Genomic DNA, 22,796 nt, shown 5'->3' on the forward strand with positions numbered 1-22,796 from the left:
TACTAGATGACTAAGACAAAGACGGAAGAAGAATTGATGCCTTTGAATTATGGTGTTGGCAAAGAATATTGAATATACCTTGAATGAATAAATCTGTCTTGGAAGAAGTGCAGCCAGAACGCTCCTCAGAAGAGAGGTTGGTGAGACTGCGTCTGACATTCTTTGGACATGTTTGGTAAAGTAGAGAGTGAGCAAAAAAGAGGGAGACCATCAGTGAGGTGGATTGCCACAGTGGCTGCAACAATGGGCTCAAATAGCAATGATAGTGAGGATGGCGCAGGATAGGGCAGTGTTTCGTTTGGGGCAGCTATGAACTGGAGCTGACTCGACGGCATCTTACAACAATAAAGAAATCTGAACATCTGTCAGCTCAGTTATGCCAAGTAGGAGTGTTTTGGAAACAGCTTTATAAAAGCTAACAATGATTGGAATGTTCATATCACATGTAATGGGACTGCTAAGGATTTGATATTACTGGAAAATAGTTGATTTCTAAATCGTAAAGAAGATTGCCTTCAAACCTTTAATCCATGTTTTTGCTTAGGGGAATATTTCTCCTCCCCTCTTCCCCAAAACGTGGGACACTTCAGCCTCAGTGGGGCCACAGTCTCACCTGGTGAATGGCACCTACACGTGTGTGGTAGGTGATCTCATTGTTCCAGGTGACCGGAAGTGAACGAGAGAAATTGACTATTAGCTGTCATTCATTTTTCAGAATCCTGAGAATGGCCATGAATGGCATTGAAGATCATTCAGCAGCTTGGGTTCCTTCTTGACTGTCCTTTTAATACTTTTGTTTTTTACTCCAAGAGGATGACCAGAGTACGTGAAGTTTTCAGTAGTAAAGAGTCAAACGGCATCTCCTGCGTGGTTGGAAGCGGTGGGAAGGGCCAGTGACCTGCTGTGTGAGTGGTCAGAAACGGTCTGTCAGTCGCAGTGTGTTCAGGATGTATTAAAAGTGTACAAAGCAGCTATTGGCTGCGTATAGAACCTTCTGCGGTACGGTGGTTGGACCAAGAAATTAGAAGTCAAGTTTTAAATTTCCTTGAACTCAAGAACTTCTTATTACTGTTTTAAAGAGAGCCACTGTCAGAGGGCTTCATTCAGGAGCATGGACTGAGGGGGCTATAAGGTCTCCTTCCTCTCCCCACCCTACTTTAGAGGGCCCTTTGGTCCCCTGTCTTGGCTTCCTCTCTGTCCCACCTGCCTTGCTGTCACCTCCAGCTGGCCACAGCAGGCACCAGGTCTGCCCTTGACAACAGGCTGCAACTTGTTTGTTGGAGGAGAGGCTGGGGCCGGGGGAGCGCACTGAGGTGGCTGGAGGCCAAGCCGTGTGTCCGTCACCCCAGCAGTCCAGACAGGGCCTCGGTCACCAGGCCACACTCAGCCAGAAAATGATTCGCAGCTTGCCATTCCTTACCCATTGCCATCGAGTCAAATCCGACTTATAGCGACTCTATAGGACAGAGCAGAACTGCCCCATAGGGTTACTAAGGAGCAACTGGTGGATTTGAACTGCCGACCTTTTGGTTAGCAGCTGAGCTCTTAACCACTGTGCCACCAGGACTCCCTGCTTTTCCTTAGAAGGCAGTTTAGTGATTGTCTGCTGTCATTGGAATGTCCCTTCGGGGCCACTCCCCCCCCAAGGGGCTTCTCAGAGCTTCCTTCTAACCTCAGACATAACAAAATGAGTTCTGGTACGTAGGGACGTTATCATTCTCATCGAATATCAAAGGGGAAAAGGTAGTCTTTTCTACTTTGTAACTGTACTGATAATGACTATATAAAGTGCTTACCTTTCCTGCTAAAATGAATGCTGCAGAATTGCTCATTGCTGGATGCTGGGGGTAGTTGCAGCCAGCCAGGTAGCCGCACCTACCTCCCCCTTAGCACTGTGGCCATGGTGAGTGGCACAGAGCCCTGAACGCGGCGCCTTCTACAGGACACAGCTGCTGGGCCACCTCTGGCAGTTGATGGCTGAGTTTCTTAAGCGTATCATCCCACATTTGCTTTTTGGCACACGTAAGCCTGTAGCCCCTGCGCCTCCACCCTCGCGCCCAGTCTGGACTGGCCTCTCTCCCGGCTGCTGCACGGCTGTCGTCTGGGACTTCTCTGGGTTCTTGGGGTAGAGCCAAGGTCTTCTGGACCCCTTGACTTCCTCTTCCCTGGGTGGTGGTGGTGGTTAGTTGCCCACGAGTTGGCTCCAGCTCGTGGCAGCCTTGAGGATGGCAGAATGAAACGATGCCTGGTTTACGTCCTCATTTTTCTGGGACGCGTCTTCTAGTAGCTCACTCTTGGTTAGTTTTCTGATGCGGAGTTCCCTTTCAAATAATGGTGATACCATAACTTTATTGGAGATGTGAGTTTCTTCATTTGGTAAAATAATTGAAGAGAAATAGTGGAAGTTGGTATCTGAGTATTCTTTAGACTGCAGTAGTTTGTATTACACTAGAGATTAAATCAAGGTATTCTGTTAAACTCTCAAACGTTATTAAATACAGGGATGGAGCAGACAGTAAACCTGGAATTTAGAAAGGATTTCAATTTTATGAAAAAAAATATTATGATTGTTATTATTGTTAATCTTAATGGTTCTTCTTCCTCTATTTTATAGGTGATCCTGATGTCAGCCACCATTAACTGTAAAGAGTTTGCAGACTACTTTGCAGTTCCTGTTCAAAACAAAATGAATCCTGCCTACATTTTTGAAGTGGAAGGCAAGCCCTATTCGGTTGAAGAATATTACCTTGATGATCTGGTGCACATCCACCACGGCAGGGTATGTTGGCGTCGCTGTCTTCTGGTGCTTCTGTCACAGAAATACCACCAGTGGGCGGCTTCAACAAACAGAAACTTACTTTCTTACAGTTTAGGAGGCTGCAAGTCTGAATTCAGGGTGTGGGCTCTAGGGGAAGGCCCTCCCTCTCTGCCGGCTCTGGGGGAAGGTCTTTGTCTTGGTCAGCTTGTTTCCTGGTTTCTTGGAGACCACATGGTGTGTGTTTCCCCTCCGTTTGTGCTTGCCTACTTGGTTGTTTGTGTGCTCTTTTATATCTCAAAAGAGATTGATTTAAGAATACCCTATACTAACGCTTCTTCATTAACATAACAAAGAAAACCCATTCCCAAATGGATTATAACCACAGGTATAAAACAAAAAACCAAACCCATTGCCCTTGAGTCAATTCCGACTCATAGCGACCCTATAAGACAGGATGGAACTGCCCTGTAGGGTTTTCAAGAAGCAGCTGGTGAATTTGAACTGCTGACCTTTTGGTTAATAGCCGTAGCACTTAACCGTCACACCACCAGGGCTCCAAAACCACAGGTATAGGGGTTAAGATTTACAACTCATTTTTTAGGGGGACACAGTTCTATCTGTAACAGTTGATGTCTTAGTTATCTAGTGCTGGTATAACAGAAATACTACAAGTGGGTGGCTTTAACAAACAAATTTATTTTCCCACAGTTTAGGAGGCTAGAAGTCTGAATTCAGAGCGCCGGCTCTAGGGGAAGGCTCTCTCTCTGCCGGCTCTAGGTCCTTGTCTCTTCAGCTTGTTTTCCTGGTTCCTTGGAGAGCTCTGCGTGGGTTTTCATCTATCTTTCCCCATCTCTGCTTGTTCTCTTGATTGTTTAATCTCTTTTGTATCTGAAAAGAGATTGACTCAAGATACACCCTATACTTTCCCTGCCTCATTAACATAACAAAGACAGCCCATTCCCGAATGGAATTATAACCATAGGCATGGAGGTTAGAATTTACAACACATATTTTGGGGGGACACAGTTCTGTCCGTAACAGTTGGTATCCATTGTTTTCTGTTCAGTGAGTGCATGTTGTATTCCCGCATCCTGTCCTGCCCTGTCCTGTCCACCCAGCTCCCCGACCAGCAAGAGGAAGCCACTGTTACTAATTTCTTGTGAACACTTCCAGAAATTATTTTGTGTATACAAGCAAATATGAATGCATTGTTTCTTCTTTTCACAGAAATTCTAGGCACACCTTGCTTTTCTCACGTGAATTTTCACGTTTCCATATCAGTCTGTAGTTCTTCATTCTCTTTTTAGAGTTGTGTAACATTCATTCATGTGGATGTTCCTACTGTTATTTATTTAACTAATCTCCCAGGTTTCCTGTCTTTCCTTATTAAAAACAGTGCTGTAGGGAATGACTTTTTACATATATTATTTTGCACATCTTAAAGTATATCTTGTAGGCCAGGGTATCTCTGCCTCGGTACTGTTGACTATTTGGCTAGATAATTCTCTGTGGTGGGGGCTGTCCTATGCATTGTAGGATGCTTAGCAGCATCCCTGGTCTCTACCCACTAGATGCCAGTAGCACCCTCTCACCATTGTGACAACGAAGAATGTCTCCAGACATTTCCACAAAACCCCTGGGGAGTAAAACGCCCCCCAGAGAGAACCACTGTGTGGTCTATGCCTTCGTAGAGAATAAATTTCTGGAAGTGGAATTGTTGGGTCAGAGGATATGTGCATTTGTAATTCTGATGGACAGTGACAGATTGCTCTGTATAGGGTTTGACTTTTATTGAAAACGTTTGTTATGTTGAAGTAAACAGTAGTATCTGATACAAAGAGAGGGCTAACTAGGCTTCACCTAGTGTAAGAAGACGCGCTTTGTCAAATCTAACGGCATCTGAGGGGAGCCAGTAATAACCGCTGAAGTATATGTGTGGACCACGTTTTGTTTATCCGCCCGTCTGTTAATGGACACTTGGGTTGTTTCCACCTTTTGGCTCTTGTGAATAGTGGTGGTGAGCATTGAGAGACAAGCATCTGTTTGAGTCTCTGCTTTCACTTCTTTTGGGCATATACCTAGGAGTGGAATTGCTGCGCCATAAGAGGATTCTGTGTTTCGCTTTTTTGAGGAACCGCCAAACTGTTCTCCACAGTGGCTGCAGCAGCAGTGGATGAGGGTTGCATTTCTCCATGTCCTCGCCAGCACTTGTTTTCTGTTTTTTTCTGATAATAGTCGTCCCAGTGGGTGTGACGTGATACAGATTTGGTATCTTAGCAGCATGTTTAAGAAGCGTTCATTGGGCTTGGATTCTCAGAACTCAGTGGAATTACTTGTGGAACGAAGGCACGCTTTCTCCGTGATTTGTTTGTAGGAAAAGAATTCTCGATGGGTTTGGATACCACTGCTGGGGTTTGTAAAAAGCACACCTTTTTTCTATTTCTTTTAGGTACAGTTGTGTTATGGTAAATATCAGTTATTGTTTGGCTAAAGCAGAAGATTATTTAAGGTAAAGGGAGGAATTTATTAGAAATGCTTCTTCAAAATTACTGATTAATTGAAAGTAATTTTGTCATGCTTATATCACTGAATTATCATAATAGTGAGAAATGGATTATTTGCAACACTAGCTGACTTAATTTACACTAAGTAAAAATTGAAAAATTTATAGCTAGCTGTTCATCTCCTGCAGACTTCTTTTGTTGCGTCCTTCACAAAATCAAATGCAATGTCTTGCCTATCGTAGTTGATAAGTAAAATTATTAATTAAACGATAAAGCCTTTTTATTCTTGATGAAAAAACCTATTATAACTATAAAATAGATTCTGTGTAAATGATGACGTAACTATTGTGCTGCATTTTGTAGGGAGCTGCTTACATAGCCGTGGGCTTAGTTCCATGCAAGCTGTTAGCTTAGACTAGAAAATCTGACCTGACTTGGCTTTGCGTCTGTGTTGGCGCCTGAGGGGCAGTTGCCTGAGGGGCAGCTTGAAATCACCTGGGCTCCGTTTCAGAGGCTTTGTTCCCGGTACACACTTAAAAGTAGTCTAGTAACCCCAACGAGCCTTGGTAGACGGAAGCCTAATGTGGCGGTTATGTTACTTCTGTAAAACATAAAGAAACATTTTTATTGTTAAATTGGCAAATATAGGTATACTGTTACTTTTACTTGATGGCACTTTTGATTTTCAAGACTCCGTCCCCACATTGGAGCCTTGGTGGCGCAGTGGTTAACAGCTAATAGCTGCTAACCAAAAGGTTGGCAGTTTGAATCCACCAGCTGCTCCTTGGAAGCCCCTTGGGGCAGTTCTGCTCTGTTCTGTAGGGTCACTCTGAGTTTGAATCAACTCGATGGCAATGGGGGTTTGGTTTCGGTTTGTTCCCCACATTACTGTGTTTCAGTCTTAGGGCTCCAAGGCGGGTGCTTGATAAGGGGGGAGTGCTGGCCCTGGGCTGCCTGCACGGTGGGTGCGGCGTAAGCCAAGTCTTCAAGGTCAGGTTCCTTCCCTGCCCACCAGGTCTTGTCTGTCTGTGGACGCTCTGACTCCATCCTTGCTCCGCTGGCTTAGGGGATTGAACACTATAGTCCCGTGTACGTAAGGTGCCTGCAGTAGTGCTGGATGCATGGTGAGTGTGCGCATACTGGCTGCGCGCAGTACTCTCTGTTTAGGGTACTTGTTACAGTGATCAACTAAAGGAGGGAGCCAGCCAGCCCATCCCAGGATCTCCTCCGTTGCCCTGTTTTGGTTTTCCAGCTCTTTACTTTTCCTGTTTTTAGCTTTCTCCTCATCTCCTGGAGGAACCAGCGATAACAAAGGATATCTATAAAGTTGCCATGTCTCTAACTCAGATGTTTGATGACCTGGATATGAAAGAGAGTGGGTAAGACGCACTCCATTTGGTGATGTACGTGAATATATATGTGATTTTAAAAATTTCTTATTCGTTTTGAAACTTTTTAGTGTTTACAATGTTAAGATAAAACTGACTACTTTCCCAGTAATTATTGTACATCTTTTAAAATCTGGTTAATGTTTTTACAAATTTTTTGCTGGTAATTTTCTGTTTTAAAGTAGTTGAAGCCATGCCAAGTGCAGTTTTAGGACTGACTGTTGAAAGCTAGGTGCCATCGCCTGAAGATAGACTAGTTTCTCCAGAAATGCAGTATCATTTGTAAGCCTGAGGTAGAACTTAACGTACCACATTAATAGAAATCCTCGAAAGCTGTCCTTTGCTTTTGTTTTCGTTTATTGTAAAGATCCATCCCTGACTCTCTGCGGTCTCCTGTGTAATCCAGACATTCATTTCTCTAGCTGGCTGTTGGAAGCTTGAACATCTTTTTCCTTAGCAACAATTTTACATTGTAAGTAGTGATTAGAGTCTATAATTTTAAAAATACTATACTGTATTATTGAATCTTTACTGTGCTAATTTTACTACAGCCCATAAATACCATTTATATTTTGCAACAACAGACAATGAGAATGTGTATTCCACCGCCTCGTAACAACCAGAACTAAATTGCTTTGATAGATTTTCTTTTCTCTTACAAGTTTTGTTACCACCCCCCCACCGCTTTGATGAAATGTCTGTTCAAATCCTTTGTCCATTTTTTTTATTAGGTTGTCTTTTGGTTTTTAAATTGTAAGAGTTTTTAAAAAACATATTTTGGATATTAGACCCATATTGGATATATGGTTCCTGAAAGAATTTTCCCAATCTGTAGGTTGTCTTTTCATTTGGTTGAACTTGTCTATTTTTTTAATCCATGTATTGTATTTTTCATTTCTAAAATTTTTATATTGTTCTTTTTCTAGATATGCTTGATCATTTCCTTCAACTTTTTATTATGAAAGAAATTTAACATGTAGAACAGTTGAAAGAATAATACAACAAACAACTATAGACTGTCTATCTAGGTTCAACAATTATTACCCTTTTTCCATATTTTCTTTATCTATTTGTATTTTTATTCTGAACCATTTGAAAGGAAGAGTCCTCTGAGTATTTTGGCATGCCTCTGCTCTGCCTTTCGTGTGGAGACTCAGTCTGTGTGATTGTGACTGCAGAGATCTCCTAATGATGGCGCCCTGGTGGCGCAGCGGTGAAGAGCTCAGCTGCTAACCAAGAGGTCGGCAGTTGGAATCCACCAGCGGCTCCTTGGAAACCCTGTGGGGCAGTTCTACTCTGTCCTGTAGGGTCGCTATGAGTCAGAATCGACTGGACGGCAGCGGGTTTGTTCTTTTCGCCTAAGGATAAGGACGTTCTCCTGCATAACCACAGAACCATGTCATGTCTAAGAAGATTAACAGCAATTCCCCAACATTATCCATTATCTGCCCGATATTCACATTTCCTCCAGTTATTGCAAGAATGTTTTATGTAGCTGTTCCGTCCCCCCGAATCTGGATCCCAGCAGGTTGCACACATTGTGACTTTTTTTCACTCAGCGTAAAGTTCCCAAGGTTTGTCCCTGTTGTAGCATATATCAGTACTTCATTTCTTTTCGTGGCTGAATGGTGTTCCATTTTATGGTTATACCACATTTTGTTTGTCTGTTCATCTGCTGATGGACACCTGGGTTGTTTCTGCCTTTTGGCTATGATGACTAATGTTGCTGTAAACATTTGTGTATAAATTCCTGTGTATGCATGTGTTTTCATTTCTCCTGGTTATCCACCTAGGTATGGAATTACTTGCTCATATAGCAACTCCATGTTTAATCGTTTGAGAAACTGCCAGACAGTTTTCCAAAGCGGGCTGCATCATTTTACATTCCATACAGCAGTGCATGGGGGTTCCAGTTTTTCCACATCCTTGCCAACACTTGTTCTTGCCTGACTTTTTGATGCTAGCCATCTTAGTGGGTACTGAGTAGTATCTCACTGTGGTTTTGATCTGCATTTCCTTGTTGACTAGTGATGTTGAGTATCTTTTTCATGTGCTTATTGGCCATTTGCAGGTCCCTAGGTGGCGTTAACAGTTTGTACTTGACTGCTAACCTGAAGTTTGGCGGTTTGAACCCAGCCAGGGGTACCACGGAAGAAAAGACCTGGTGATCTGCTTCCGTTAATAGCCAAGAAGGCCCTATGGAGCAGTTCTAGTCTGTAACACATGGGGTCACTACGAGTCAGGATCGACTTGACGGCACCTAACAGCAACAGCATCGACCATTTGCATGTTTGAGTTATTTCTCTTTCTATTTTGTGTTGTAAGAGTTTTTTTTTTTTTTTTTTAACATATTCTAGATAGAAGTTCCTTATCAAGTACATATCTATGATTTGCAGATATTGTCTCCTATTCTGTGGGTTGTCTTTTCACTTTCTCGATGGTGTCCACTGAAGCACCAAAGTTTTAAGTTTGAGGGAGTCCAGTTTATCTATTTTTTCTCTTGTTGCTCATGCTTTTGGTGTCTTATCTAAGAATCCTTTGCCAAATCCACGGTCATGGAGATTTACCCCTATGTTTTTATCATGGATTGAATTATGTCCCCCAAAAATATGTGTATCAATTTGGTTAGGCCAGGATTCCCAGTATTGTGTGATTGTCCACCATTTTGTCATCTGATATGATTTTCCTATATGTTGTAAATCCTACCTCTTTGATGTTAATGAGGTGGGATAGATGGCAGTTATCGTAATGAGGCAGGACTCAATCTACAAGATTAGGTTGTGTCTTGAGCCAATCTCTTTTGAGATATAAAAGAGAGAAATGAGCAGAGAGACCAGGGGACCTCATAGCACCAAGAAAGCAGCATTAGGAGCAGAGCGCATCCTTTGGACCCGGGGTTCCTGCGTGGAGAAGGTCCTAGTCCAGGGGACAATTGATGACAAGGACCTTTCCCCAGAGCCGACAGAGAAAGAAAGCCTTCCCTGGGAGCTGACGCCCTGAATTTGGACTTGTAGCTTACTAGACTGTGAGAGAATAAATTTCTCTTTGTTAAAGCCATTCACTTGTGGTATTTCTGTTATAGCAGCACTAGATGACTAAGATAGTTTTCTTATAAGAGGTTTATAGTTTTAGCTCTTTCCTTGTTGATCTTCTGCCTGAATGTCCTATCCAGTATTGAAAGTGGGCCGTAGTTTTGTGTTCCTGACCTCAGCAGATTTATCTCACTATTCTGAGGGTTGTTTTTAAAAATGGATGTATTTCTAGACAATCACATAGCTGGAAATGGCATCTGGCATAATTTGTATTATTTCTTTTATTTCCGCTTTTCCATTTTCTTTGTCTCTTTCCAGAAACCTTTATATGGATGTTGGTCTTCTTGGGCTGATCCTCTGATTTTTCTTTTGTCCTGTTTTCCATCACCTTTCCCTCCTAATTTCTTTCTCTGTTACATTTTTAATTTCCAAGATTTTTGTTGTTGTAATTTAAATGTTTTTATTCACAACCATCTCCTGTTGGTTTCTGGATGCAGTGCAGTCTTATATCATGAGGACACTATGAAGTATTTCCTGTCCTTGCATCCTCTGTCTTTGCTCTGAGAGCCTTTTTCCCCTTGGTTGTGGTCATCGTCTTTCATGGTGGAGCTTTTTCTCCAGCGTCTGGTGATCCCGGGATGCCCACGCATCAGTCGCCACTGTTCACCGCTGACGGTTATTACTGGAAAGAGGAGAACTAAAAGGACCCTGACGAGTCCCTCGTCTCCAGAGCCAGTCCTCCGTGCGGCATCCCAGTTTCCACACGGGATCAGGGTGACTGCCCTCTGGCCGTACAGAGATGCCTTCCTTGCCTGTGGCTCAGCGGTGAGGAGCCCAGAATGGTCAGTCTGGGTTCTAGCTCAGTGGGACCGTGGCAGCGCTCCCTGGTGAAAGCGTTTGACTCAGTGGGCTAGGTACCCAGCAGAAAACAGCTGTGGGAATAGGAAACAAAACCCTTTTGGTGGAACTTCAGGTGTAACTCCTGCTTCCGCCCCTTGCTTCCTGGACCTGCTCTTCTGGCTTTGGACAGCAGCACCATGCGTTGGCACCGCTGCAAGGCATTCACCCCTCCTGGAGGACTGCACCCAGCAGGCACGACAGCTGGGCCTTCTAGAAGCGTACTTGTCACCTTTCACGCCAGCTGCGACTGGGCATGCTTAAGAGCAGTGGGTATCATGAGCCCACTGGCAGAGTAGGGTGTACTCCTTGGCCGGAGACCTTGTGGCCTGGAAAACTCCGAAAGCATAGAGGGTGTCGGGAGGTCCATGGCGAGTGGTGCCGACGGAAGCATTACGGGCAGGGTAGGCAGCTCTGTATCCAGGGTAGTGTGTTTATCTATTCCAATGAGAACAGATCACCTGCCCTTTGTGATGGAAGGGATCCAGTGTAATCTCTCTGCTGTCAGCTGGCTGGGTTGGTTCCCAGGGAATGGTACCATATTCAGGACTTGGCATCATCCCCCACTCTGGCTGACTGGTGTTCAGCGAAGGAAAGTCTGTGTTGTTGAGTTTTTGCATCAGCCTTCACCCCGCTACCATGACTGCTCTGTCTGTTTATGTGGAACAACCCCAACTAGACTGGAAGGCATGGCTGACATCCTGCCCATCGATGGTTAAGGCCTCCCTCACCGTGGCTGCCCACCCCAGGAGGGTCTCACCAGGCCTGCTTGTTGTCAGTCTTCCAATCTGGTCATTTCTAAGGCCCTGATCAACTGGCCAACCCACTGGCTCTGCCTGTCGTCCATCGGAGCGGACCCCACCTCATGGCTGTATTTCCTCCACATGATGGAAGGCTCGACCTTGGCTTGCTGGAGGGCCTCCCTTCCCCACTGTTTGGCGACACCGCCCGAGAGGGGCCATAAGGCAGCAGGTGTCCATCCTAGCCTGTCCGTAAAGCAGGCCTGCACTCCCACGGCGGCTGCCCCACGAGCCATGGGTGGGGTGACCCAAGGGAGAGGTGACTGAGCAGAGGCGCGGCACCAGGGGAGGCTTAGCCCCCCGCTGCTGCAGTAACGGCACGCTCACATCCCCTCCCCTTCCTGGCCGAGCCTGCAGTGTCACCGCTTCGGTGTTTGGTGGCTGCCTCCTTGCTCATCTGTCGCTTCCTTGCTCGTCCGTCACCTCCTCCCAGAGGCCTTCTCTAACCATCCTTTCTGCAAGAGCTCTATACAGACCTCCCCACCCCAACACTCTGTATTGTGTCACCCTGTTTGTTTCCTTCTCGGCTTTACAGCTAAACAGAAGGTGCCTTGTCTGTTGACCTGTTTCTTGTCTGTCTCTCCAGCTGGAATGTGAGCCCCAAAGAGGGGCTTGTCTGTCTGTCTACTGTGGTGCTGACCGCGTAGGGGAGGGCCTGGTGTGCAGTAAGAGCTCGTGCGTCTGTGGAGAATCAGAGTTCTAGTTTCTCAAAAGAGTGAATATCTTGACAGTGATGGGAGGCGAGTGGACAGTTTGAGGTGTTGGTCTGTAAATGCTTTCTCATAATATTTTGGACTCTTCAGAGTTTAAATTTTGCTTTTAGTTATTTTAAATGTTTTGTGTTTTGAAGTTACGGATTAACATAACTAAATTTCAAGGAACACTTTTACAGGTTATTAGTTTGTACGGGAGAGAAGCTGGAAGTCGGGAGGCTTGGGTCCACATCCTCCTTCTCCTGTGATAGATCGACCCTGAGCCTTGGATGGGGCCTCTCCTCTGGGCCTCCACTCCTGGCCTTCTCTCTGGGCCTCCCTCTGGGCCTCCTCTCCGGGCCTCCTCTCCTGGCCTTCTCTCTGGGCCTCTGTGTTTTTTTACGTAAAGTACATTAGACTGGCTGACCTGTGCCAGTCCGCCAAGCTCAAAGCCTGCAGTATTAAGATTCTAGAAAGACAGTGCCTGTCATCACCTTGATTAATATTTGTGCACATCACCTTCCTAACAGGAACAAGACCTGGTCGGGGACGCCGTTTGTGGCAGAGCGGAGCAGCGTGCTGGTGTTTTTGCCAGGTAAGCGCCACCACAGTTTTGGAACCTGGACTATAAAGCTCAGATTGAGGTCCAGTTTGAGTTCAGCATAGTATTTAGAAGTCGAGTTCTCTGTGTGGGTCATTGTTTCTGGACACTGAGAACACGGACAGATGTGGCTCCTTGTTTGACTTTTTGCTATAACCTTTGTATTTTTGAAAAGATTTCTCACTGACAATGAAGAGTTTAACTTTTTAAAGACAGTCTTGTCATCTCCAGAATTTTTAATAAAATATTTGGCTTTGTTAAGCTTGTTGTTTCATGTATGTGATTATAAATGTGAGGTAACTGTCATCAGTCTGCACTTGAAGTTTATTTAGTGATGGTAAAACCTATTACTGTTGTAATACCACAAGCTTCAGCATGGAGTCCTTGAGCCCCTTTCTCAGTGTTTGAGAGAACAGGCTTTTAAAATACCAGAGAAAGTTAATTTATGTCAAACTGTACTTTTTCAAAATGGTCTTTTTACTTTTTTATCAAGTAGTGTAGCTGGATGAAATACTGTGACATTAATTCAGGTGTTTTCTGTTGTTGGAGATATTTACAGCACGGGCGCGTTTGGGTTCATAGTGATGGAGGACAGAGAAGGAAGCAAGAGAGGGACTTACATAACTCTAGAATGCACCAGGAGGGTTTAAAACCTGGATCACGTTCTGCTTGGGCTCATGTGTGCGTTAGTTTTACATCCAGAAAACAGCCATCAGCTGACAGTAGGGTGGAGTTGTATCTGCCTCGGTACATGTTGATCGAACATCTGCTGCGTGCATAGTATCGCATCAAGGAAAGCTCATCCCAGCAGAGCCCCAGTGACGCTAGTGTGAGAGTGCCTAAAATAGGGACTTGAGCTACTAAAAATTGTCTGAGTTAAATACTTATAAATGGTATTTTACAGTTAGATTTGTTATCTTTCTTTTATGGGTTTATGTGAATCCAAGTTTGATACATGTTTATGTATTTCATCAATTGATCTTTTTTGGAGTGTTTAAATGTTAATAATTCATGATGAGGCAAAAAGCACATTCAGGCTTTATATACTAATAAATATTTCTTGAATCTAATGATAAAGTTTAGCATCTCTTTATGACCAAGACTTTAAAACTATTATTTTCTTCTTGTAAAGATTTTTCATGCTTATTGTAATAAATATGGAAAATATGGGAAAAAATAAATAAATCATTCATACTGCCAGTGCCCGCAGTCAGTCACTGTAATGGAAAGGAAAATTTTGGAAGAAAATTTTTTTTCATATTATATTTTTGAGTTACCATTAGTCAATGTCATTGTGCATTTTTACTTATAGTTTTGATATATTTAGATGAAGAGGATGAACTCAACATGTTGTAGGGCCTTCTTTGAAAAACAGTTCATCTTAATTTAAAGGTTGGTTTTTAGTAATTAAAAAAAAAACAACTTTTTTTTTTTTTTTTTCCTTCTCTAATTTTTTTCTTCCCTAGGTCTGGGTGAAATAAACTACATGCATGAACTTCTCACAAACATGGTTCACAAAAGGTGTGTTTAAAGTGATTCTACTGTATTTTACTTGTGAACTGCTTAGAAGTTTCTGCCTTAAATAATTTTAATTTACCTCAATGAATAAGTTATTTACTCTTGTAAGTCTCTTGTGTATGTCTACCCTTTGTAGATATTTAACTTTAGGACTTTGTTTCTTAGATTACAGGTCTATCCACTCCATTCAAGTGTGACTTTAGAAGAACAGAATAATGTGTTTTTAAGTCCAGTCCCTGGGTACAGAAAGGTAGGAGCATGGGGATGTTCTAAGTAGTGGAGGTAAATGTTCCTTAGGGATTCTGCTAATGGAAAATGAACTTCCTGCTTCTTCCTGTAGTTACCTAAACAAATACTGTGCTGGTCTGTTACTTAAGTTCGTCTTTATTCTGTAAGCGAATTTTCTGAGCAGCTCAAGTTTTTAATTTCCTCAACTCTAGGGCATTGATGCGTGTGGATTTCAGTGCCTCTCACTGCCTGGCATATGGCACACTTTGGGACTGTTCTTGTGTCCTGGGGACTTCTTGGGCAAATTTGGTTAGAACCCATATTCTTGGCCCTGATTTGGTAGGATTTCTTTCATCTCGGAGAACATCCTGTCACCACCTCCCAGAGCTGCTTGAGATGACAAAGCCCTGGCCTTGTAGCCATGCCCCTTGACTTCACTGAGGACAGCCCGGCGGAGTGGGGAGCCAAGGCGACGGTGCGTCAGGGGCTTTTGGTGGCCTCCTGACAGTAATACCACCAGGGAGAGGGTGTGACTTGTGGAGGTTAAGAGCCTACGCTTGGAAATTGGACAAACAGACCTGGGTTTTGAATATTGTCTTTGTCACCTATAGTTGTGTGACTTTGGGCAAATCACTTCTCTATGACTTACTTTTATGAATTTGAAAGTAGTTGCTAGGAAGGGTAACTAAAATGACACATGTCTGTCTGCTCTTACACTGTAGCAGTGCTTACAGGGCCTGCACATGGAGATGTTCAGTGTAGGTGTGGAGGAACTGCTACAAATAGTGGCTTATGTTTATCCAGTACTTGGTGTGTGCCCGGAGCAGTTCTAAGCATGTCATATTTATTAATGCTTGTGATCTTCACAAATGAAAAAACACGAAGGACAGAGAGTAAGTAACTTGCCCAAGGCCCCACAGTGGTATGGAGCAGAGCTGGGCTCGGAGCAAGCTGGCTTTGGAGGCCCTGCTCCCCTGCCTTTCTCCTCGTCCTTGTCCTCCTCCTGCTCTCATGCCTTCTCTTCCTCATCCTCCTCCTCCTCATTCTCATCCTCCTCCTCCTTGTCGTCCGCCTCCTGCTCTCATGCCTCCTCATCCTCCTCCTCCTCGTCATCCTCCTCCTCGTCCTCCTCCTCCTCATCATCCTCTTCCTCCTTGTCCTCATCCTCATCATCCTTGTCCTCATCCTCCTCATCCTCCTCCTCCTCTTCCTTCTCCTCGTCCTCCTCCTCCTCTTAGTCCTAACCACGCTCCCCCCTCGCTTGACTTCTTTAAAATAGAAAAATGGCTGATTTCAAAATCTGAGTCAACGTGTTTACATTAAGAAGTTTTAAAATAATTTTCTAGTTCAAGAGCTTTGTGAACTTTTGCTAATGATATCCAGAATGTAATAAGAATGTCAGGTTCTTTTCTTTACGTTTGATAGATTATTCTGTCCACCAACATTGCAGAGAGTTCCCTAACAGTCCCAGATGTCAAATATGGTGAGAGCCCCTTCTTTTCCTTCCTCACTCCATAAACGTGGTATTTAAGGCCTATTTGCCCCTCAGGAATTGTCCTTCCTCCCCACCTTCTCTCTGCTTAGCAAGAGAGAGTTTAGGAAGGTGGGCTCAACAGTTTCTCCATCTGTTAGTCCCCACTTCCTCGTCACTTGGGCAGCTTTCGGGGCAAGGTTGCTCTGAGGAGGTGTTTGGGACCTTGGGGGAGTGGCGTGCTGTGACCGAGGGCAGGCAGGTGTCGGGGGAGGAGCCAGGGCATCTCTGTTACTGCAGGCAGCTGTGTGGTGACCCGGTCGTCTGGGTGTGTGTTCCTAACTTGTTAACTCGTCTTTGAAAGCCACACGTGGGCCAGACCCTGTTCTTGATGCTAGGATACAGTGAGTCAGACAGCGTCCCTGTCCTCATGATGGCTCCATTCCAGTGGCAGAGACAGTTAGCATGTAAAAAACTTATAATTTCAGGAGGAAATAAATGTTGTGCAGGAAAATAAAGCAGGGAGGGGGGTTGCCATTAGTGGAAAGTGGTCTTTGGAGGAAGTGTGTTGAGTACAGGCTTGCATTGGCTTGCCGGTTAAGCAAGATGCGTTCACATCGGCTCTGTCTGAGGAGCATCCGGGTGGCCGTGAACTGGGCCGGAGCAGACAAGAGGGCAGCAATAAGTATGTTTTCTTGAGCTTTTGTCTCTGTACCAGGGTGTCCTAGAGTTGCTGGGTACAGAGCAGTATACAAAGCAGACAGAAGTCTTTGTTTTAACGGCACTGACATCCAGGAGAGGGTATGGCAAAGAGAGATGTTGCATAAGGGAAATAAAAATAAGTAGTAAATACATTAAATGATGATGAGCCTAAGAAGGAGAATCAAGTAGGGCGTGTGGGGTGAGAGGGCAGTCGGGAGGCCAAGTGAAACCGTAGATGGAGTGGCCAGGAGGGCGTCAGCCAGGTGGTGACGTTTGAGCCAGTCCTGGAAGGCGAGGGAAGGAGCCCTGGGGTGCCTGGTGGGGAGAACGTTTTGGGTGGAAGAAACAGAAAGGACAATGCCGCTAAAGAGGAAGCGGGGTGAGGTGAGCAGAGGAGCAGGCCGCTGGCGGGCGGGGCGTCCCGGGCAGCTCCTCTCAGTTACACGCCCTTTAGGCCCAAGACGGCCATCTTAGCAAGGGAGGACTTGACCAGAGACCCCATCCTTGGCAGGAGGACCTGGTGGTGGGTTTCGGGTACCTGTGTCTGCCCTCGTTCTGGGGCTGCCTGTGTCACGGTGCCCCGTGAAACATTGTGTCATTACTTCTCGGGAGCATGATGCTTATGTTTTGTTTTTTAAATGACAGTCATAGATTTCTGTTTGACCAGAACTCTGGTTTGTGATGAAGATACGAATTACCAGAGTCTTCGATTGAGTTGGGCCTCTAAGACCAGCTGTGATCAGAGGAAAGGTAAGACATCGACGGGGGCAGTGGTGACACAGCTGTTGGGTGGCACCTCCAGCTGTATGTCTGTATTTGTTTTTGTGTTTTTACTCTTACTCTAGATACTTTCTTTGTTGGAACTAGTTTTAATTTTCACAACATCTCACGTGTTGTCGGACACATCCCTTGGGTCTGCGTGTCCCCTGTCTCCGGTGCCCTCGGTGACAGCCTGTACCCAGTGGGTGTGCCCCTCAGCTCCGTGCACCATCGTTCCCAGTGAACTTGTCTTGTTTTCAGTGGAGAGCTGTGGGAGCACATGGGGCCCCCCGTTCATCTGCGATGCTCCTCCCTCTGGCCTCTCCGCCAACTCTGCTCTCTCTGGAGTTAGTCACCTGAGCTGGCCCAGAGGTCCAGGCGCTGCAGGACACACCCAGGATAGGTTGCTGTGCTCACCCCAGGTTGGGGCTGGCTTCAGGGGATGGGGCCTTGTGTAGGCTTAGAAGTTACCTTTGCTCTATTAGAGAACGTTTTGGGGAGGGCAGATGAGACACCGTCTTAGACTGGGTTCTCTAGAGAAGCAAAACCAGTAACGCATATAAATATATGTATATAGAGAGATTTATGTCAAGGAAACAGCTCACGTGATTGTAGAGGCTAGAACATCCCAAGTCCATGGATCAGAGTAGAGGCCTTTCCCAAGTCATGCAGCTGCAGAAGCTGGTGAGCCCAAGATCGGCAGGTCGGAGAGCAGGGCTCCTGCTCACAGGCTGTGAAGGTTGACGAATTCCGAGATCAGCAGGCAAGACCACTAGGTTTCTCCTGATTCACGTAGCTGCAGGGATCGGTGAACCCAAGATCGGTAGGTCAGAGAGCAGGGCTCTGCTCACAGGCTGTGAAGATTGACGAATCTCAAGTTCGGCGGATAAGCTGACAGCACAAGTCCCAAGAACCAGAGATGAGATGACAGGAGGCAGCCGCAGGATCCAGAGAGAGCAAAAGCCAGAAGGTCTGCTTATATTCAGATGCAGGCCACACCACCAAAGAGACTCCCTTTCATCTGACTGGTTACTCACAGTATATGGGAGTGATCACATTAAAACACTGAGAATCATGGCCCAGCCAAACTGACACACAATCTTAACCATCACAGGCACCATCCCAAGAATACCAGCAAGTGTCTGTTGAATGTTGGGTCTTAAATCTACCCCATTAAAAAAATAATAAAGGCAACATTATGTGAATGCCTACCAGAGCCGGGCACTGTCCTAAGTCCTCATAGCAGCCCTGTGAGCTCGGTGCACTCAATGGTCTGGCAGGGACACACTGAAGATAGGGAGGTGGCAAGTTGGCAGGTTTTCCGAGGAAGTGCAGCGGCTGAGACCTGGCCTGGCTTCCTCACATCGTCACCACCGCACTACAAGACTGTTGCTGGAAGGGTTTGCCAGCGAAGGGTTAAGAGGGTGATTAAGGGGCCATTCAAATGTGGTCATAAAGAGTTTCTCAAAACTTTGGGAAAACCTTACGTTGAGTTGCATATTGTTACAATGCTAAGTGAAAAAAAGATATAAAATTGAATATATATAATCATCATCCTCTGTTTAACCTCCCTCTCCCCACAAAACAAAAAAACTATGCTTAAAAAAAATGACTGGAAATAAATACAAGATGTTAAAAGTGATTTGTCTTTGGATCAGTTTTAAGATTATAGGACTTGTATCTTTTGTTTACCTTTTTGTTTGTGCAAAATTTCTACAATTAGAAAAATGTTCATTATAAAATTTTTCCCTTACAGGAGGTTGCAAAAATAGTGCATAGAGTCTGGGAGCCTTCCCTTCAGCTTCCCCCGGGGGGTGATATCTTACATCACTGTTGTTGGGTGCCATCGAGTCAATTCCGACTCATAGTGACCCCATGTGACAGAGCTTTTTATTGTTCCTGGTCTGGTAGAAGATAACAAGGGCTTTTCTGAATTCATGTTTAATGGATTATTCTTAAGTAAACATGTCTTTATGTTAATGCTGAAGTAATGGATGCCAAATGGTGTTTGTACTTCTCTCGTTGAAGGCCGTGCAGGGCGAGTGTCCAAGGGGTACTGTTACAGGCTGGTCCACAGGGACTTCTGGGACAACTCCATCCCGGACCATGTCGTCCCTGAGATGCTGGTAATGCCTTAATGTTTTACAGATAGAGTTTTACTGAGCAGTCTAAGACATGTAATCTTAAGTGTTGTACAGTTTGGATTCCAGGGAAATCATGACTTCTGACCATCCTAGTCCTTAATCACAATACAAGCTTGCTGCTGATTAAGCCCCAGGTGCTGTGCAGGGACAGTGCACAGTCTAGATTTGTGATGACAGGAGGCGTCCCGATGTCTTTTGGCTGCATGACAGGATTGTCCTTGAATGCTGCTGTTCCCTGCTCCCGCTGTAATTGATCATTATGCAACTGGCTTTTTCTTTCTCCTTTCTCTCCCTTCTCGTTTCTCACCCCCTCTTTTTTCTCTCTTCCTTTCTCTTTCTTTCCATTTTCTCTCTCTTTCTCACCTCTTTCTTCCCTAGCCTTTCTCACTCATCCCTCTTTATTTCTCTTCCTTCTCACCCTCTTTCTCTGCCATCTTTTTCTCTCTCCCCATCTCTCTTTCTCATTCTCTGTCCTCCCTTTCTCGCCCTTCTTGCTCCTTCTCTTTCTCTGCTCCTCTCTCTCTCTCAAAGCACTAGTTCTGTGAATAGGTTCATTGATTTAGTTCTTTCATTTGTAAATATGAATGTTTTTCTTTTCAGCGTTGTCCATTAGGAAGCACAATATTGAAAGTGAAATTACTTGACATGGGTGAGCCAAGAGCTTTGTTGGCGACTGCCCTCTCCCCACCGAGTCTGAGTGATATTGAACGCACCATCCTTCTATTGAAGGAGGTAGGGCTGTCTAATGTTTATTGGGTGTTGAGAAGAGCTCAGTTAATTTTTTGTGGGGTAGGGGCCTAAATTCTGTAACGTGGATATCTTTAAGGTATGTTGACTATTGTAAATAATCAGCATTTGTTGAAAAGCATGTGTAATGACTGATTGTTGATTCTAGGTTCTATACTTGTTCTTTTTCTTTTTTTTAATTTTATTTATTTTGTTGTTGTTGTTGAGAATATACACAGCAGAATATACACCAGTTCAACAGTTTCTGCATGTCCCATTTAATGGCATTGATTACATTCTTCGTGTTGTGCACCATTCTCACCCTCCTTTTCGGAGTTGTTCCTTTCCCATTGACAAACTCACTGCCCTCTAAGGTTCCTGTCTAACCTTTCACGTCGCTGTTGTCACTTTGATCCCATGTAGATAGTTCTTAAAAGAGCATAATGCTCAAGGCAGACTTCGCGACTAGTTAAGCTAAACTGTTGCTTGGTTTTAAGAAGACTTCAGGGTATATTTTTGGTTTAAGGTTTAAAGATTATCTCAGGGCAGTAGTTCCAGGAATTCATTCAACCTTCATGGCTCCAGGAAGTCTGGAGTCCGTGAGAATTTGAAATTCTGTTCTGCATTTTCCCCTTTTTGATCAGGATTCTTCTATGGAATCTTTGATCAAAATGTTCAGTAATGATAGCCAGGCACCTTCCAATTCTTCTGGTCTCGTGGCAGAGGAGGCAGTTGTTCATGGTGGCAGTTAGCCACATGTTACATATCCTCCTTCTGTTCCTGACTCTCCTCCTTCCTTTGTTGCTCCAGGAGAATAGAGACCAATTGTTGGGTCTTGGAGGGCCGCTTGCAAGCTTTTAAGACCCCAGGCACTGCACAACAAACTAGGAGGTAGAACCGAAGCCCTAAACATGTTATTAGACCAGATGACTGAGATGTCCCATGAAACTGTGACCCTAAACATCCAAGCCAAGACATCAAATCCCATGAGATTTTTGTTTGTACACGAGCAGCCTCCGCAGCTACGCTTTTTTTTGGTCATTGTTATAGATACTCTATCACACAGTATTTACCAGTTCGATTTTTTACAGTTGTACAACTTATTGACAGCAGTCACAATAATCAGCTCTGCAGCCCTATGCTTAATCAGTGTGGTATTTCCATCCATTAACCCTTTTTTCCCCCTCCCTTGCACCCCTAGTAACCACTAAACTTTGCTGTCTATACATTTGGCTCTTCTTGTCCTTTTATGTATGTGAGGTCATACAATATTTGTCATTTTGTGATTGACTTATTTCACTCAGCATAATGTCTTCCAGCTCCATCCATATTGTAGCATGTATCAAGACTTCAGAGGAGCCGTGGTGGTGCAGTCGTTAAAGCACTTGACTGCTAACCGGAAGGTTGGCAGTTCAAACCCACCAGCCGCTCCACCAGAGAAGCGTGTGCCAGTCAGCTTCCTTAAAGATTTACAACCTTGGAAACCCTATGGGACAGTTCTACTCTGTCCTATAGGGTCCCTATGAGTCGGAACTGACTTGACAGCAGTTAGGTGGTGGGTTTGGGATCGAGACTTCATGTCTCCTACTGGCTGAATAGCATTCTTTTGTATGTATGTACCACATTTTGTTTATCATTCATCTGTTGATGGGCATTTAGGTTATTTCCACCTTTGGGCTATTGTGAATAGTGCTGCAGTGAACATTGTGCGCGTACAAGTCTCCATTTGAGTCTCTGCTCTAAGTCTTTTGGGTGTACACCTAGGAGTGGAATTGCTGGGTCATATGCTGGTTCTAATTTTAGTGTTTGAGGAATCGCCACACTGTTTTCCACAATGGCTGTACCATTTTGCGTTCCCACCAGCACTGGGTAAGGGTTCCAATTTCCCCACATCCTTGTCAACATTTATTATTTTCTATTTTTTAATCTTAGCCATCCTGTTATTATTATTGTTAGGTTCCATCGAGTCAGTTCCAACTCACAGCAACCCTGTGTACAACAGAACGAAACATTGCCCAGTCCTGCACCGTCTCACAGTTGTTATGCTTGAGCCCGTTGTTGCAGCCACTGTGTCACTCCATCTCGTTGAGGGTCTTCCTCTTTTTTGCTGACCATCTACCAAGCATGATGTCCTTCTCCTGGGACTGGTCCCTCCTAAAACGTGTCCAAAGTATGTGAGATGAAGTGTCACCATCCTAGCTTCTAACGAGCATTCTGGCTGTACTTCTTGCAAGACAGATTTGTTCATTCTTCTGGCAGTCCATGGTATGTTCAATATTCTTTGCCTGCACGATAATTCAAAGGCATCAATTCTTCTTCAGTCTTCCTTATTCATTGCCCAGCTTTCACATGCATATGATGTGATTGAAAATACCATGGCTTGGGTCAGGCGCACCTTAGTCCTCAAGGTGACATCTTTGCTTTTTAACACTTTAAAGAGATCTCTTGAAGCCAGTTTGCCCAGTGCAACGTGTCTGTTGATTTCTTGACCGCCGCTTCCATGGGTGTTGATTGTGGATCCAAGTAAAATGAAATCCTTGACAACTTCAATCTTTTCTCCGTTTATCATGATGTTG

The 22,796-nt window shown here is 44.6% G+C and overlaps 1 protein-coding gene across 1 annotated transcript in view; it reads left to right on the forward strand.

Annotated features, from left to right (window-relative positions):
* TDRD9 (tudor domain containing 9) overlaps positions 1-22,796 on the forward strand; it is a 131,505-nt gene that overhangs the window by 52,729 nt on the left and 55,980 nt on the right. The window contains exons 8-16 of the mRNA XM_004376801.2: positions 2,615-2,779; positions 6,538-6,641; positions 12,602-12,666; positions 14,139-14,193; positions 14,356-14,440; positions 15,844-15,901; positions 17,237-17,341; positions 19,379-19,476; positions 20,095-20,226. Of these exons, the coding sequence (XP_004376858.1) occupies positions 2,615-2,779; positions 6,538-6,641; positions 12,602-12,666; positions 14,139-14,193; positions 14,356-14,440; positions 15,844-15,901; positions 17,237-17,341; positions 19,379-19,476; positions 20,095-20,226 (867 nt within the window). The remainder of the gene's footprint in view (positions 1-2,614; positions 2,780-6,537; positions 6,642-12,601; positions 12,667-14,138; positions 14,194-14,355; positions 14,441-15,843; positions 15,902-17,236; positions 17,342-19,378; positions 19,477-20,094; positions 20,227-22,796) is intronic.

The sequence above is a fragment of the Trichechus manatus genome, unplaced genomic scaffold, assembly GCF_000243295.1.
Source record: "Trichechus manatus latirostris isolate Lorelei unplaced genomic scaffold, TriManLat1.0 scaffold00045, whole genome shotgun sequence".
Lineage (NCBI taxonomy): Eukaryota > Metazoa > Chordata > Mammalia > Sirenia > Trichechidae > Trichechus > Trichechus manatus.